We start from the raw sequence: 14,453 nt of genomic DNA, 5'->3' as shown, positions 1-14,453 counted from the left end.
ATAACAACTACCCTTGTGGCTGCTTATATAGTAGCAAGTCCCACAAAACCACTAAGTGGTATTACATAAACCATGTGCTAAAACCATGTGTTACCTAACCCACTAACCTCACATTTAATATTGGGCATTTAATTCTTTTTCCCCAATATTAAATAATTACATGAAACATTATCACAATGTTACAAAACAACTCATCAAGAATATTCCATGGGAATCTTTGCATGCTGCACATCCATCTAGGCACAACATTACATAATAAAATAATAAAATAACAATATTATGCAATGTGTGCAACACCCATTATCTCAACAGAAACAATTGAAGCTTCATTTGAGAGAATATTGGAAAAAAAATTACAGTTACAAATTTCCATTTCTGGCATTATTCATTTATTAATACAATAGGTCTATTAATACAATAGGATAAAGAAAGTTACTGAAGACCCCTCACTTTCCATAATCTAGAGACGGATAGTTATAGAAATAGATAAAAAGACAAACATTTAAAAAGAAGATGGAGACAAACAAGTACAGATGATGAGAAGAGGAGATCTAGAGATGGAGGTAGAGATATACAAAAGATAGAGGGGAGGAGAGAGAAAGAGTGAAATATAGATATATGGAAAGATGGATAAATATGCATGATAAATATGTATGAGAAGAGAAAGAGAGAGATAGAGAAATAATGTGTTGTATATAGGAGAAATGAATATGGGACATATAATGTTAATAATATATGTATAAAGAGGAGGGTGGCGATAGATAGTGAGATATAATTAGAGTGAATATGTGATGTAAAATTAATAAATATAGATGGAGAGGGAGAGGGAGAGGGAGAGGGACAAGGAGAGGCAGAGATAAAAATATAGAGGTAGAGAGGGCAAGAATGAGAGATTAAAAAGGTGTTAAGAGACAAGTAATAGAAAGATGAAGAGGGGGATAGATAGATATACATAGAGATTGGGTACATATGTAAAGAGAGTGGGTGAGGGGGGGTAAGTAGTTGGAGATAAGGGAGGGAGATAGAAAGGATACATATGTAGGAAAGGGGGTGAGAAAAGATAAAGAGATAGAGACAAAGGAGGGAGAAAGAAAGCCTACATATGTAGGCAAAGGGGGTGGGGAGAGTTAAGGAGATAGAGACAAAGTAGGGAGATAGAAAAGATATGTATTTAGGGAGATAGGGTGATGAAAGGTAAGGAGATACAAACAAAGGAGAGAGATAGATTGGAAGAAAGAAGTAAAGATAGATATGATACAATTTCTCGATGGTGGTTCATTGAGTATGATTTGAAACATTATTTGACTTAAATAAAATCCAAATAGTTAAATCCAAAGCCTACTCTAAATAATATAGATTGAAGAATCTAATGTCTTGATATTAATTTAATTAATACTATATGGAAAATATTTATAAAGGTGACACGAGGAAAGAATGAGAGTGAGAGACAAAGAAAGATGGAGATGGAGAGATGGAGAGAGATAGAGAGAAGGAGAGAGAGGGAAAATATAGAGCGAGTGGTGTAGAGGGAAGAGAATGAGAGAGTAAGGGGGCAGAAAGATGTGTGGAGATGGAGATTGAGAAGAACAAATAAAATGTCTCATTTCTGTTAGTTAAGAACAAATTTTACACCAAAATATGGCATAACTATTGCACACTAAGGTACGATTGCTAGTTTCCATGAAATTGGCACAGGAGTTGCATCATCAACAACAACACTAAATAAGGGTCCCTATGATGTTTTCATTAATCACCATGGACCTGATGTGAAATTGAAATTGGCAAGCTCCATCTACCATTTCCTTGATCACCTTGAAGTCAGAGTCTTTCTGTACTGAGAAGAGCTCGATTTGGGTGACTTCTTTCCAAAAGCAATAGAAGATGTAATTTGTAGCATTGTAGTTCACATCGCCATATTTTCCAAAAAATATGCACAATCGCCCTATTATTTAGAAGAGCTTTCACTTATGCAAGAAATTGGGGGCATAATTATTCCTATTTTCTATCATGTTGAGCCTACTGATCTCAGAAGGGGAGTGACCAGGGCATCCTATGCTAACGCCTTTTGCAGTTATGAAGCCAATGGAAGATACAAGTTAGAAATGCTTCAAAAGTAGAAAGAGGCTCTCCATAGGGTTTCCTTTTTCACCAGCTATGAATACATGAATAATAGGTATCATATCTTCCATTCCCTCGTATTCGGATGAATATTTAATTATCTTCTTTACATTATTTTTTATTCTGTTCTTTAGATTCATTTCCATTTTTAAAACTTCAAAAAGTCAATCCTTTGGGTAAAAAATAATTCTATTGATAGAAGATTGTCAGCCTATGGTGCAAGTTAATCAGTGATGAAGCAGACAATGAAGAAGTGCCCTCTCCACAACCCTTAGAACTACAATGTCTACCTTGTGGAGATTAGAAACCTTATATTAATTGGTGGTTTTGACCTCAAAAATTTCAATTGCATTTGCATCACTCACATAGTTTATAGTGCCCTATGCATAAATGTCCATTTGTTCCATGCTGTATCAAGCAATTATTTTTTATCCAAGCCATTTAATTTGCAACCTTTTAAATATTTGCAAAGGTAAAGTTGGAGTAGGAGAATTTTTCTTCTCAAAGGTGTCCTCTGATTGTAAAGCATCCATTCCATTATTTGTTAAACTAGATATGTCTTGTTTGTTGAATAGATAATGGAATGGATGCTTTACAATCAGAGGACACCTTTGAAAAGAAAAAATTTTCTACTTCAATTTTATCTTTGCAAAGACTTAAAAGGTTGCAAATTAAATGGCTTGGATAAAAAGCAATTGCTTGATACAGCATAAAATAAAAAAATTTGACCAAACATTGGTAGAAATTTTGACCAATGCTTGTTAGTTTTCTTGGTCAAAATTTCCACCAACTAAAAAAAATTCAACCAACCATTGGTGGAAATTTCCACCAATGCTAAAAAAATTTGACCAAACATTGGTGGAAATTCTGACTAATGCCTATCAATTTTCTACCAAGCATTGGTTGAAATTTCCACCAATCAAAAAAAATTTGACGAATGGATTGGTCGAAATTTTGACCAACATTGACAAATCATGACCACTAAAAATTAAAATTTTTTGACAAATGTATTGGTCAAAATTTTGACCAACTTGTAAGTTGGTCAAAATTTCTAAGAGAAAAACTTCGACGAACAACTTGGTCAAAAATTGGGTTCAAATTTACTAGTGTGACATCATGTTTCTATAATTGGAGGCTATAAACAAGGCTTTTCAACATATATAATGGAAACCATTTAGGCAAAATGAAAAGTTTGAATATAAATAATTCACAAATGATGTATATATAGTAATATTAAATTAATTTCTATAATATAGTTGGGATACAAATATATCATGAAATTGGAGAGCATTGTAAGGATTTTGGTAAAATTTACCATTGTGACTATATTTGATTACAATAATATGTACTTGCATAGATAAAGATGAAGGAAATGGAAATTGACATGATAGTATTAATGGTGGGAATTCCAATAGTGACTATCTCATTACACGACATGAGTAAAGATGAAGAAAAATGTATGACTAAAAATGTATCATTAAAACTTTTTAAAATTTTTTGACTTGTTAATGCTTTGTAGTTGATGATAGGAAGTACCGAGAAGGTTACATATGTGAGTTCTATGACACTTATCTAATAGAAATAATGGATATTAAATAATTGATATTAAATAATGGATGTGACCTTTGCATGTAGTTTTTGCAAGTCTCAGTGTAGATATTCGTGCACCTTTAATTTGCATGCTTTCATGAAAACAATTCATCAATGCTACAAATGAAGATATGTTTCATTTTTCTATAACTGGTAGATTTGTCCATAAAATATCACCTTAACCCTAACTGTATAGAGTAAAATTAAAATAATTCAAAAAAAAACTTGGAAATATTTTTTTATCCAATGAAAGCTTGCACCCTCTACCCAACATTTTTTTATTAAGATGAGAGGGAGGGAGCTTTAAGCATAGAAACAAAAGACCACCCTTTTCCCAAGATTTTTTATTAAATAATCGACGTGACCTTTGCAAGTGCTAGTGTTATTTGATATTATGCACCTTTAATTTGTATGCTTTCATGCAAACAATTCATCAATGCTATAGATGAAGATATGTTTCATTTTTCTATAACTACTAGATTTGTCAAAATAAATCACCTTAATCCTAACTCTATAGAGTAAAATTAAAATAATTCAAAAAATTTACTTAGAAATATTTATTTATCCAATGCAAGCTTGCACCCTCTACCTAACATTTTTTTATCACATACACTATCCATCTCCATACTGCTAATATTATCGAACACTTAGACAATTTTCTAACTCTAATTATATAAATGAAATACTGAGTATATATTTCCATAAATGACAACACTTAGACATCTATCTAGCCATATTTCCAACAAGTAATCCCATAAAGAAAGGTACCTTCCTCAAACTGTTGGCTCACCTCCAAGGGGAGAGTTCATGAAGGGTGCTTCCCTTAATACCATAAATACATAATAAAAAAATAGAAACAACAATAATTTGTGAGAACAAAATATAGGATTTCTATTATTGCCACAAATGCAGAATTATAGAATTCAGGATTACAATATGCTAACCCACACATGGGCCTTCATTACCAAAATCTGCAAGACAAAATTGTAACCAACACCCAGAACTATCCAAGACAATCCTACGGGCCTTTCTTAAATTGGCAATTTTATCCCGTTCAGGAAGGTTCTAGAAATTAACCATTGAGACAGAAAAATCCCAAATTACAAAAATTATATTTATTACATTAAAGTCGGCTCAAAGAATTACAAACTTTATTTTATGGCCATGAGTAAGGTAACCAAACTTCTAGAGATCATAACTCACAAATCATAGCTATGATTGACTATTATAACCACTTTTTGGAAAGGGCAGATCTTGAACTATAGTAGCTGAGACATAAATCCCCACTTAGCTGAGATTTGACCCCATTCTGGAGCATCTAAAGCGTTCAAAACTAAGTTCAAAAATATTTCTTCAAGATTTTCCACTAAAAATTAACAATAACTTCTCTGATGTGGAATTTGGAGCCATGAGCTTTTTATGGTAGGCTTATAATCCTGAAATGAACCTTCCTAAAAAAAATTAGAACATTCCAAGCTCGTATGAAAAACTTACTAAAAATAGCAAGTTCCCAAAAATAGTAAACCCCATGTCTACTAGTGCGTATTAAAATAGAAAATCTTGAAACTAAAAGGATACAAGTTGAAAGTAAAAATATTTTTGGGTGATGCAAGATTGCCCTCACACCTAGGATGCTCCTGCATTAGACACCCGAGGTAGTATAAGTTGTGACTCTGTCATGTCTCAGATGTTCAGAGGAAAACCAAGGCAGTCAACCTCCTCCCTCGCTAGCAATGATGAATCTTCAACTGTTCTACCTTTCCATTTGACTAGGTACTCTTCATAGGTTATGTTCCTTGTATTTCTAGCAGTATGATTGTCCAATATCTCCTCAATATCCTTTGTAGCTAAAGTAGCTACTAGAATGCCCCACTAATCTCCTACAACAACATCTTCGTTACCTCCATCATAAAACTATGTCAAATATGAAATGTTAAATATTGGCAAAATATTCAGTTCGGTAGGCAACTCTACTCCATAGGAATTTCTAGAATCATGCCTTTTTACTATTTTTATGGTCTAAACTTCTTCATTTTGAGCTTATTATATGTACCCACTAGAAAATGCTCCTTCTACAAATGAGCCATGAATTTTTCCCCAATTTGAAATTCCTTATACATCCTTTTCACATATGCCTTAGCTTTGTGCTATGTATTCATCTTTATAATATTTTTCCTTCGCCTCTTCATGGATGTTCTTTAGATGTTCAACAAATTCTTCTACTTCAGCACTACTTATCTCTCCTTTATCCAATTGTCAATGTTCAGAACCATTTTTGGGACTGCTCTGATATACAATCTAGAATGTTGATTTACCAGTACTCCTATTGAAAAAACTATTATATACAAATTCTTAGTATTCTAAAATCATATCCCATCCTTTTGGTTTGTCTCTAACAAAACATATGAGAAAATTTCCCAAACTTCTATTCACAACTTCCATTTGTTCATTAGTTTGTGGATGATGCAATGAACTAAACTTCAAATCTGCCTTCAACTTCTTCCATAATGTATGCCAAAAATACCCACTCTGAAAAATAACTCTACCACATGAACAACATCACTAGTCTTCTTGCAAGGAATGAAATATGTCATCGTTTAAAACTTGTCAACCACCACAAAAATAGAATCATACCCACACTTTGTCCTCAGTAATCCAAGAATAAAATTGATTGTGACATCTACTAAGAGCATCTATAACTCTATTAGACTTTCCACTCTTGTCTTTCAAAATAAATGTATAACTCTACAAAAAGTCAACCAACTTTAAATGCCTTTCGTTTAATTTTTCTTGACTATTCAAATATTACAAAGCTTGGTGATCCATATGCAAAACAAACTCCTTAGGAAGAAGATAGTGTCTCCACTTCTCAAATGCTTGAACTATAGCATAAAATTCCTAATGATAAATAGAATATTTTCTTTTTGCATCATTCAACTTCTCACTAAAATAAACAATAGGTTTATCTTTTTGGCTCAAAATAGCTCCTATTGCATTACCACTAGTATCACAATCTACTTGAAACATCTTGTTAAAATTAGGAAGTACTAAAATAGGTTGCTCAATAACTTTCTATTTAAACAAATTAAAACTCTGATCTACTCTTATAGTCCACTTAAATTCTTTGCTATCCCCTCTCATTGTTTCAGTCAAGGGTCCACAAATACTACTAAAACCTCTAATGAGTTTTCTGTAAAAACTAGCCAATCCATTCAAAAAGATCTTACCTCTATTGTACTCCTTTGAGTAGGCCATTCAAGGATAGCTTGCACTTTCTTAGGGTCCATTTTTTAGACCCTTTTTTGATACTAGAAATCCCAAGTACACCAACTCCTTCTTTAGAAAACTACACTTTTACAGATTTATCACCAACTTCTCTTGTCTCAACTTTCCAAACACCTTTTTGAATATGCATCAAATGCTCCTCCAATGTCTTACTAAAGATCAAAATATTATCTAGGTAAACAATGACAAACTTACCCAGAAACTCCTTCAGTACCTCATTCATCAGCCTCATGAAAGTGATTGGTGCATTGATTAGCCCAAAAGGCATGAATAACCACTCATATAGTCCTTCCCTTTTTTCGAAAGTAATCTTCCATTCATCTCCTTCTCTGATGTGAATTTGATGGTACCCACTCTTCATATCTATCTTCATGAAATACTCATCCCCATTCAAACAGTCCATAATATCATCCATCCTTGGCAATAGAAATTTGTACTTTATTGTAATCTTGTTAATAGCATGAGAATTTGTGCACATCCTCCATTTGTCTTTGGTGCTAAAACTACTGGTACATCACATGCACTCAGACTCTCTCGAATCAACCCTTTCTATAAAAACTCATGAGCTTGTATGTTCAACTCCTCACTTTATGCTGGTGTCATTCTATGTGCTTTCTTGTTTGCTAAAGGAGCTCCTAGAACCATATCCATCTAGTGATTGATATTCCTCATTGGGGGCAATCCATCAAGTATGTTATCTAGCACAATGCCAGAAAACTCTCCCAATATATCTACAACTTCTGTAGGTACCTCCTCTGCTTCTTCTTTACTATCTTTTGGAATTATAGCAAAAAAAATGTGTTCATGCTTTGTACCTTTGACAAGTTCCTTTCCATCAATAAAAGATATTCTGGCAACACTACATACATGTTCTTCTTTCTCCTTCAACAACTTCAACTTATGGTTCACTCTATCCTTGGTTAGAGTGTAGGTATTTTCTTGCCCATTGTGTACAACATACTAGTCAAACTGCCATGCCCTACCCACTAACATATGACATATGTCCATAGGTATGATATCACACAGTACCTCATCTTGCTAACTTCCAATTTTGAACTTCACTGAGCATTGTTCATTGACCATGACCTTATGGTCATCTTGCACCGAGGCAATATGGTATGGATGTAGGTATTTCTATCTTTTCAGCTTCAACTTGGTGACCATCATTTTTTACATTAGATTGCCAATACTTCCACCATCAATGATCACATCACAACACTTATCTTCACATTTACACCTTGTGTGAAACAAGCCTCTCCTTTGATTTGGTTCATTCTCCCCACTCAATAGGACTCTTTTGTTAACTAGGACTTTTCTTCTTTTAGCATCTTCAAAATGTGATGATCCGACATCTTCATCAACATGTGCAACTCTGGCCTGGCCTTTGATTCTTTGATCTATCCTTCCTTTCCATTGGGAACATTCAAATGCTATATGCCCTTCTTCTCCACAGTGAAAACATTTCCCATAGAAGCCTCCTCTTCTAGATCCTTGTGCTCTGCCTCTTCCTCTTTGATCTCTATTGTTCTAATCATGGAAATGATTGGAATTGTTTCCCCCCTAAATTTGACTCCTACTTCTAGCCTCATCCTTGTTTTTTTTATCATCATTTCAGCTAGCATAAGATCAACTGCCAAATCTTCCATCGCGACCTCTTCCACTATTCTTGTTGTCAAACTTCTTGCTCAGTTTCTCCTCAAATTTTAGGGAAAATTGGTATGCCTCCTTAATACTTGTTATTCAAACTAGACTTAGCTCATGTTGAATACTTGGCCTTAACCCATTAAGACAATGAGCCACTTTCTCCTTATTAGCTTCTGCATGGCCAATTCTAATGAGAACTTGATAGAACTCCTTAGTATACTCTTGAATAGATCTTCCTGCTTGATTCAACCCTTGTATTTTCTTTAGTAGATCAAGCTCATAATCTACAAGAATAAACGATCTCTTCAGTTTAGCTATCATTCGATCCCATTTGGTTATTTTATCTTTTCCTCTTCTATTTCTCTCCAACTAGACTTCTTGCCACCAAATGTTTGTTTGACCCTTCAGTTTTGCCTTTGTAAACTTGATCCTATCAAGATCCTCAATATCCCCATACTCAAAGTACTCCAATTTATTGATCCAATCTATTAGCTCCTCTAGGTTAAGATTTCTCGAAAATGTGGGAACCTCAAACTAGGTCTTTTTCCAATCTTGGAGATGGCCTTAAAAAGCCTCTCTTCCTCTAGGTTTAGAACTACCTCTACTTCGGCATTTTCTTCTACTTTGTCCTCACCCTTGCTTTCGTCTCTTATGATAAGATTTGTTTCTCTACATATTTTTTCTTCCAATGCTTGCATTTATCTTTGGAGGGCTCTAAAACCCTTAGGTGTAACACCTATAGCTCTTCTATTGTGCTCTCTTCATAGAGGTATTTTCATGCTTCAGCTAAAACCCTAGAAAAAATGGCCTCTCAATCGGTAATATGTCTACATGCTCAGCCCAAACCACAGTCCTTGTGCAAACTACCTTATAGTCAATGATTTGTCCACACACTCAAGAACTCTAGCTCTGATACTACTTGATGGAGGGTGCTCCCCTTAATATCACAAACACATAACAAAAAGAAAAGAAACAAAAACAATTTGTGAGAACAAAATATGGGCTTTCTATTATCATGGAAAATGTGGAATTACAAAATTTAGGATTACAAATCGCTAACCCACATGGTTGTCTTCATTACGAAAGTCTGTAAGACAAAAATGTGAACTAACACCGAGAGTTATCCAGAACTATCCTAAACAATCCTACAGGCCTTTCTTAAATAGGCAATTTTATGTCACCCAAGAAGGTTCCAAAAATTAACCATTGAGGCCAACAAACCCCAAATTACATAAATTATATTTATTACATTAGAGTTAGTTCAAAGAATTACAAACTTTATTTTATGACCATGAGTAAGGTAACCAAACTTCTAGAGATCATAACTCACAAATCGTAGCTCTGATTGACTATTATAACCACTTTTCAAAAAGCATAGATCCTAAAATACAATGCCTAAGATGCAAAGTTCCACTTAGCTGAGATTTGAGACCATTCCAAAGCCTCTAAAACTTTAAAAAATGAGTTCAAAGGTATTTCTACAAAATTTTCCACTGAAAATCTACAATAACTTCTTCGATATGGAAGATGGAGCCTTGAGCATTTTATGGTAGGCTTATAATTTTTAAACAAACCTTCTTGACAAATATCAGAACATTTCAAGCTCATATGAAAAGCTTACTAAAAATAGCAAGTTCCCAAAAATAGTAACCCCTTGTCTACTAGGTCTTATTAAAATAGAAAAGCTTGAAACTAAAAAGAGACAAGCTTAAAGTAAAAATATTTTTAGGTTATGCAAGATTGCCCTCACACCCAGGATGCTTCTGCATCAAGAGTTGTGGCTAACTTGATACCCTTCTCCATCATTGACATAAACTTTCTTCCAAGAACCTCTACTACAATGATGAATAAGAAGGGGAAAGGGAATCCCCTTGTCTCAAACCCCTAGTAGAATTAAAGAATTCCCCCTAGTAATTAATTGTTTATCTCACTTTATCTAAAATTTTATCTTTGTAACTTTGTAATATAGCCTTCAATTTTTTTATGCTTGAATAACTCATATTCATTTATTCAAATGGATAAGAAGCAACTGGGAACTTCTTGACATCATGTTGTTATGATTGGAGGCTATAAAACAGGGCTTTTCAACATATATAATGGCAACCATTTAGAAAAAATGAAAAGTTTGAATATAAATAATTCACAAATGATGTATATATAGTAATATTAAATTACTTTCTATAAAGTAGTTAAGATACAGATATATTTTGAAATTGGAGAGCATTGTAAATATTTTGTTAACATTTAGCATTGTGACTACATTTGATTACAATAATATGTACTTACATAGATGAAGATGAAGGAAATGGTATTGGAGGTGACAGTATTAATGGTATGAATGACAATGATGACTATCTCATTACATGACATGAGTAAAGATGAAGAAAAATGTATCATTAAATTATTTTAATTTTTTTTGACCGGTTAAAGTTTTATAGTTGATGATGGAAAGTATTGAGAAGGTTACATATGTGAGCTCTATGACACTTCTCTAACAGAAATAATGGATATTAAATACTTGATGCAACCTTTGCATGTGATTTGTGCAAGTGTCGGTGTTATTTGATATTCATACACCTTTAATTTGTATGCTTTTATATAAACAATTCATCAATGCTATAGATGAAGATATGTTTCGTTTTTCTATAACTAGTAGATTTGTCCAAAAAATATCACCTTAACCATAACTGTATAGAGTAAAATTAAAATAATTAAAATATTTTATATGAAAATATTTATTTATCCAATGCAAGCTTGCACCCTCTACCTAACATTTTTTTTTATTAAAATGAGAGGGAGGGAGCTTTAACATAGAAATAAAATATTGCCCTTTGCCCAAGATTTGTTATTTTAGCTCTCTATGTGCATTTGGATTACACATGGCCAAGAAGAAAAAAATATACAAAATTTATAATCTTGTTGTAGTTACATCACAAATTGATGGGTCAAGTTTGCCATCTTCCTTTCTCCCTACAGTAGTCCATCTATTCTAGACATTGCATGTCAATAGAATATATAGACCTACATTTCTTGCTCTTCACAATATCACAAGATGGATTCATTCATACGATGGTACAAGCTACTAAAGTATGACATTGATGAAGTAGAATCCTTTACAATATTTTTTTCCCTATGAATTTCATTGATTTATGAGGCCCACCATTTATTTAAATTTTACTATTTTTTTCTATTGTTCTTGTTAAACATTTCTAGCAAAATAAGGGCCTAGTATTTCATTTTTCCTTTAGCAAATATTACGGCTTGTGACTTCAAATATTTTTTTCCTTTCATATTGTTTGATCACACCATCCCAACCTATTTCTTGAATATTTCATTGTGCTTGAAATAGTGCATCATGTCAATGAGGCACATTGTAAAATAACCCTAACAATAATATGTTTACTAAATCCTACTTCTAATCATTACCCAAATTCCTAATTCTAATATAAATCCTAACCTCAACCATAATAATCATCATGATCTAAACTATTACCTAGCCAAAAATCATAACCGTAATCATAATTCCAAGCCTAATCCTAAGTCTTGCCATAATTGTAATTGTGATATAAACTCTAATCTTAAATTAAACTCTAATCATAATCTAAAGTCCAAATCCTAACATATAATCCTAATCCTAATTCTAAACCTTTGACACTAATAATAATATAAATCATCATCTTAATGATAATCTTAAACTTAAGTATGATTTTAACTCTAGCTAGAAACTCTAATCCCTAATCAAAATTGTAACCTTAGGCATAATCCTAATACAATATAATTTTATTGTAATTTGAAGTCTGTCGTTTTATGTAGCGACAACTAGTGACATCCTGAAAAAATGAAAAATAAGCGCCTCAATAAAGAAATCTCTAAAAATATTACATTAAATATAAGGACGCGGAAATTTATATTTTTAAAATCGATAAAACTTTGAATGAAAGGTCTTCTGATTGTTACCTGGACCGATCACTCCACTCAGTTATTAATACTATAATACCTGTTGTAGCTTTCGACTGTTTCGCCTCCTTGATCAGTATCATTCAAGCTCCATTTCTTTGAGTTTCCATTTGACTCCATGGCAACTGCTTCCTCTTCAATGGGAAGGCAAGAGAATATTTTCCATGAAATTGGCACAGGAGTTGCTTCATCAACAACAACACTGAACAAGGGTCCCTACGACGTTTTCATTAATCACCGTGGACCTGATGTGAAATTGACATTGGCAAGCTCCATCTACCATTTCCTTGATCGCCTCAGAGTCAGAGTCTTTCTGGACCGAGAAGAGCTCGAGTTGGGCGACTTCTTTCCAAAAGCAATAGAAGATGCAATTCGTAGCGCTGTAGTTCACATCGCCATATTTTCCAGAGATTATGCGCGATCGCCCTATTGTTTAGAAGAGCTGTCGCTTATGCAAGAAATTGGGGGCACGATTATTCCTATTTTCTATCATGTCGAGCCTGTTGATCTGAGAAGGGGAGTGACCAGGGGATCCTATGCTGACGCCTTTTCCAATTATGAAGCCAACGGGAGATACAAGTCAGAAAAGGTTCAAAAGTGGAAAGAGACTCTCGACAGGGTTTCCTCTTTTACCGGCTATGAATACAGGAATAACAGGTATGCATCATATATTCCGTTCCCTTGTATTCGGATGAATATTTGTTTATCTTCTTTACATTATATTTTATTATTGGAACAGTTGCCGTCTACTGATATTTGTCCCCAATCGGCACTGGCAGTGACGGAGGGATTCTTTTGAAAAAAATTGTGAATCGCGTAGTGCAGGAGATAAAGAATGTGAAGGTACCATTGGATGTAGCTCCATATTCAGTTGGACTTGATGATGCTGTACGAGAGTTTGAATCAGTCAGATGTCTTGGAGGTAATCGGAACGTAGAGATTGTGGGAATTGTCGGCATGGGCGGCCGTGGTAAAACCACACTGGCGAAAGAGATATATAACAGAAAATACTCTGCCTTTGACAACTGCAGCTTTGTATTCAGAGTGAGAGAGAATCCATTGCATGAACTGCAAAAACAACTGTTGGAGGACGTTGTACATATGAGCATACCATTCAAGGATGCAAGCGAGGGCAAGTCTATTTTGGCAGGGCGTTTAAGATCTCTTCGTGTGCTCATTGTTCTGGATGACGTTGACGATTTCAATCAGTTGAACGCTCTGTTGCCAGAAATGGGTAGGCACCTCGGATCCGGTAGTTTAATTGTCATCACTGCAAGGGATTCGAGTGTCCTTAGATCGTGCCCTATATACACGATGAGAGCACTGAATCCGTGTCAAGCCAAGGAGCTTTTTTGCCGGCATGCTTTCGTAGGATTCTCTCCACCGGCTGCCTATGAAGATCTCGTTCAACAGTTTGTAGATCTTTGTGATGGATTGCCCTTGTCTATTGAGGTCACGGCAGGAATGCTTTACGGGAAGCCTGAGAAGCAGTGGAAATCTGTGTTAGAGAAGGTCTCTAGATCATTGCCCATAACGATAAAAAAGAGTCTGAGGCTTAGTTATGATGCACTAGATGACGAGGAGAAAAATATATATTTGGATGTAGCTTGTTTCTTCGTTGGGGAAAAGAAAAGTCTGGCCATTGCAGTGTGGGATGAGGCGGGGTGGAGTGATCTGGAAAACCTTGTGAGCAAATGTCTGGTTGAGATCGACAAGAAGAACCGGATAAGAATGCATTCCAATCTTCGCGATATGGGGAGAGAAATCGCAATTGAATGCTCGCCGCATCGTCTATGGTTCACCATGCAGATCACCAGGATCATGAGTTACACAGAGGTAGTAAGCTTGATAATAATTTT

At 34.4% G+C, this 14,453-nt stretch overlaps 1 protein-coding gene across 1 annotated transcript in view; it reads left to right on the top strand.

The window, feature by feature from the left end:
* Positions 1 to 14,453, top strand: part of LOC149545647 (uncharacterized) — a 96,215-nt gene that overhangs the window by 75,369 nt on the left and 6,393 nt on the right. The window contains exons 7-8 of the mRNA XM_089793815.1: positions 12,672 to 13,251; positions 13,374 to 14,430. Coding sequence (XP_089649941.1) covers positions 12,672 to 13,251; positions 13,374 to 14,430 — 1,637 coding nt within the window. The remainder of the gene's footprint in view (positions 1 to 12,671; positions 13,252 to 13,373; positions 14,431 to 14,453) is intronic.

The sequence above is a fragment of the Cupressus sempervirens genome, chromosome 7 (genome assembly GCF_028749045.1).
Source record: "Cupressus sempervirens isolate cs-2001-9-10 chromosome 7, ASM2874904v1, whole genome shotgun sequence".
Lineage (NCBI taxonomy): Eukaryota > Viridiplantae > Streptophyta > Pinopsida > Cupressales > Cupressaceae > Cupressus > Cupressus sempervirens.
Note: the sequence above shows the minus strand (reverse complement) of the source record. Positions and strands in the feature narration are given on the sequence as shown.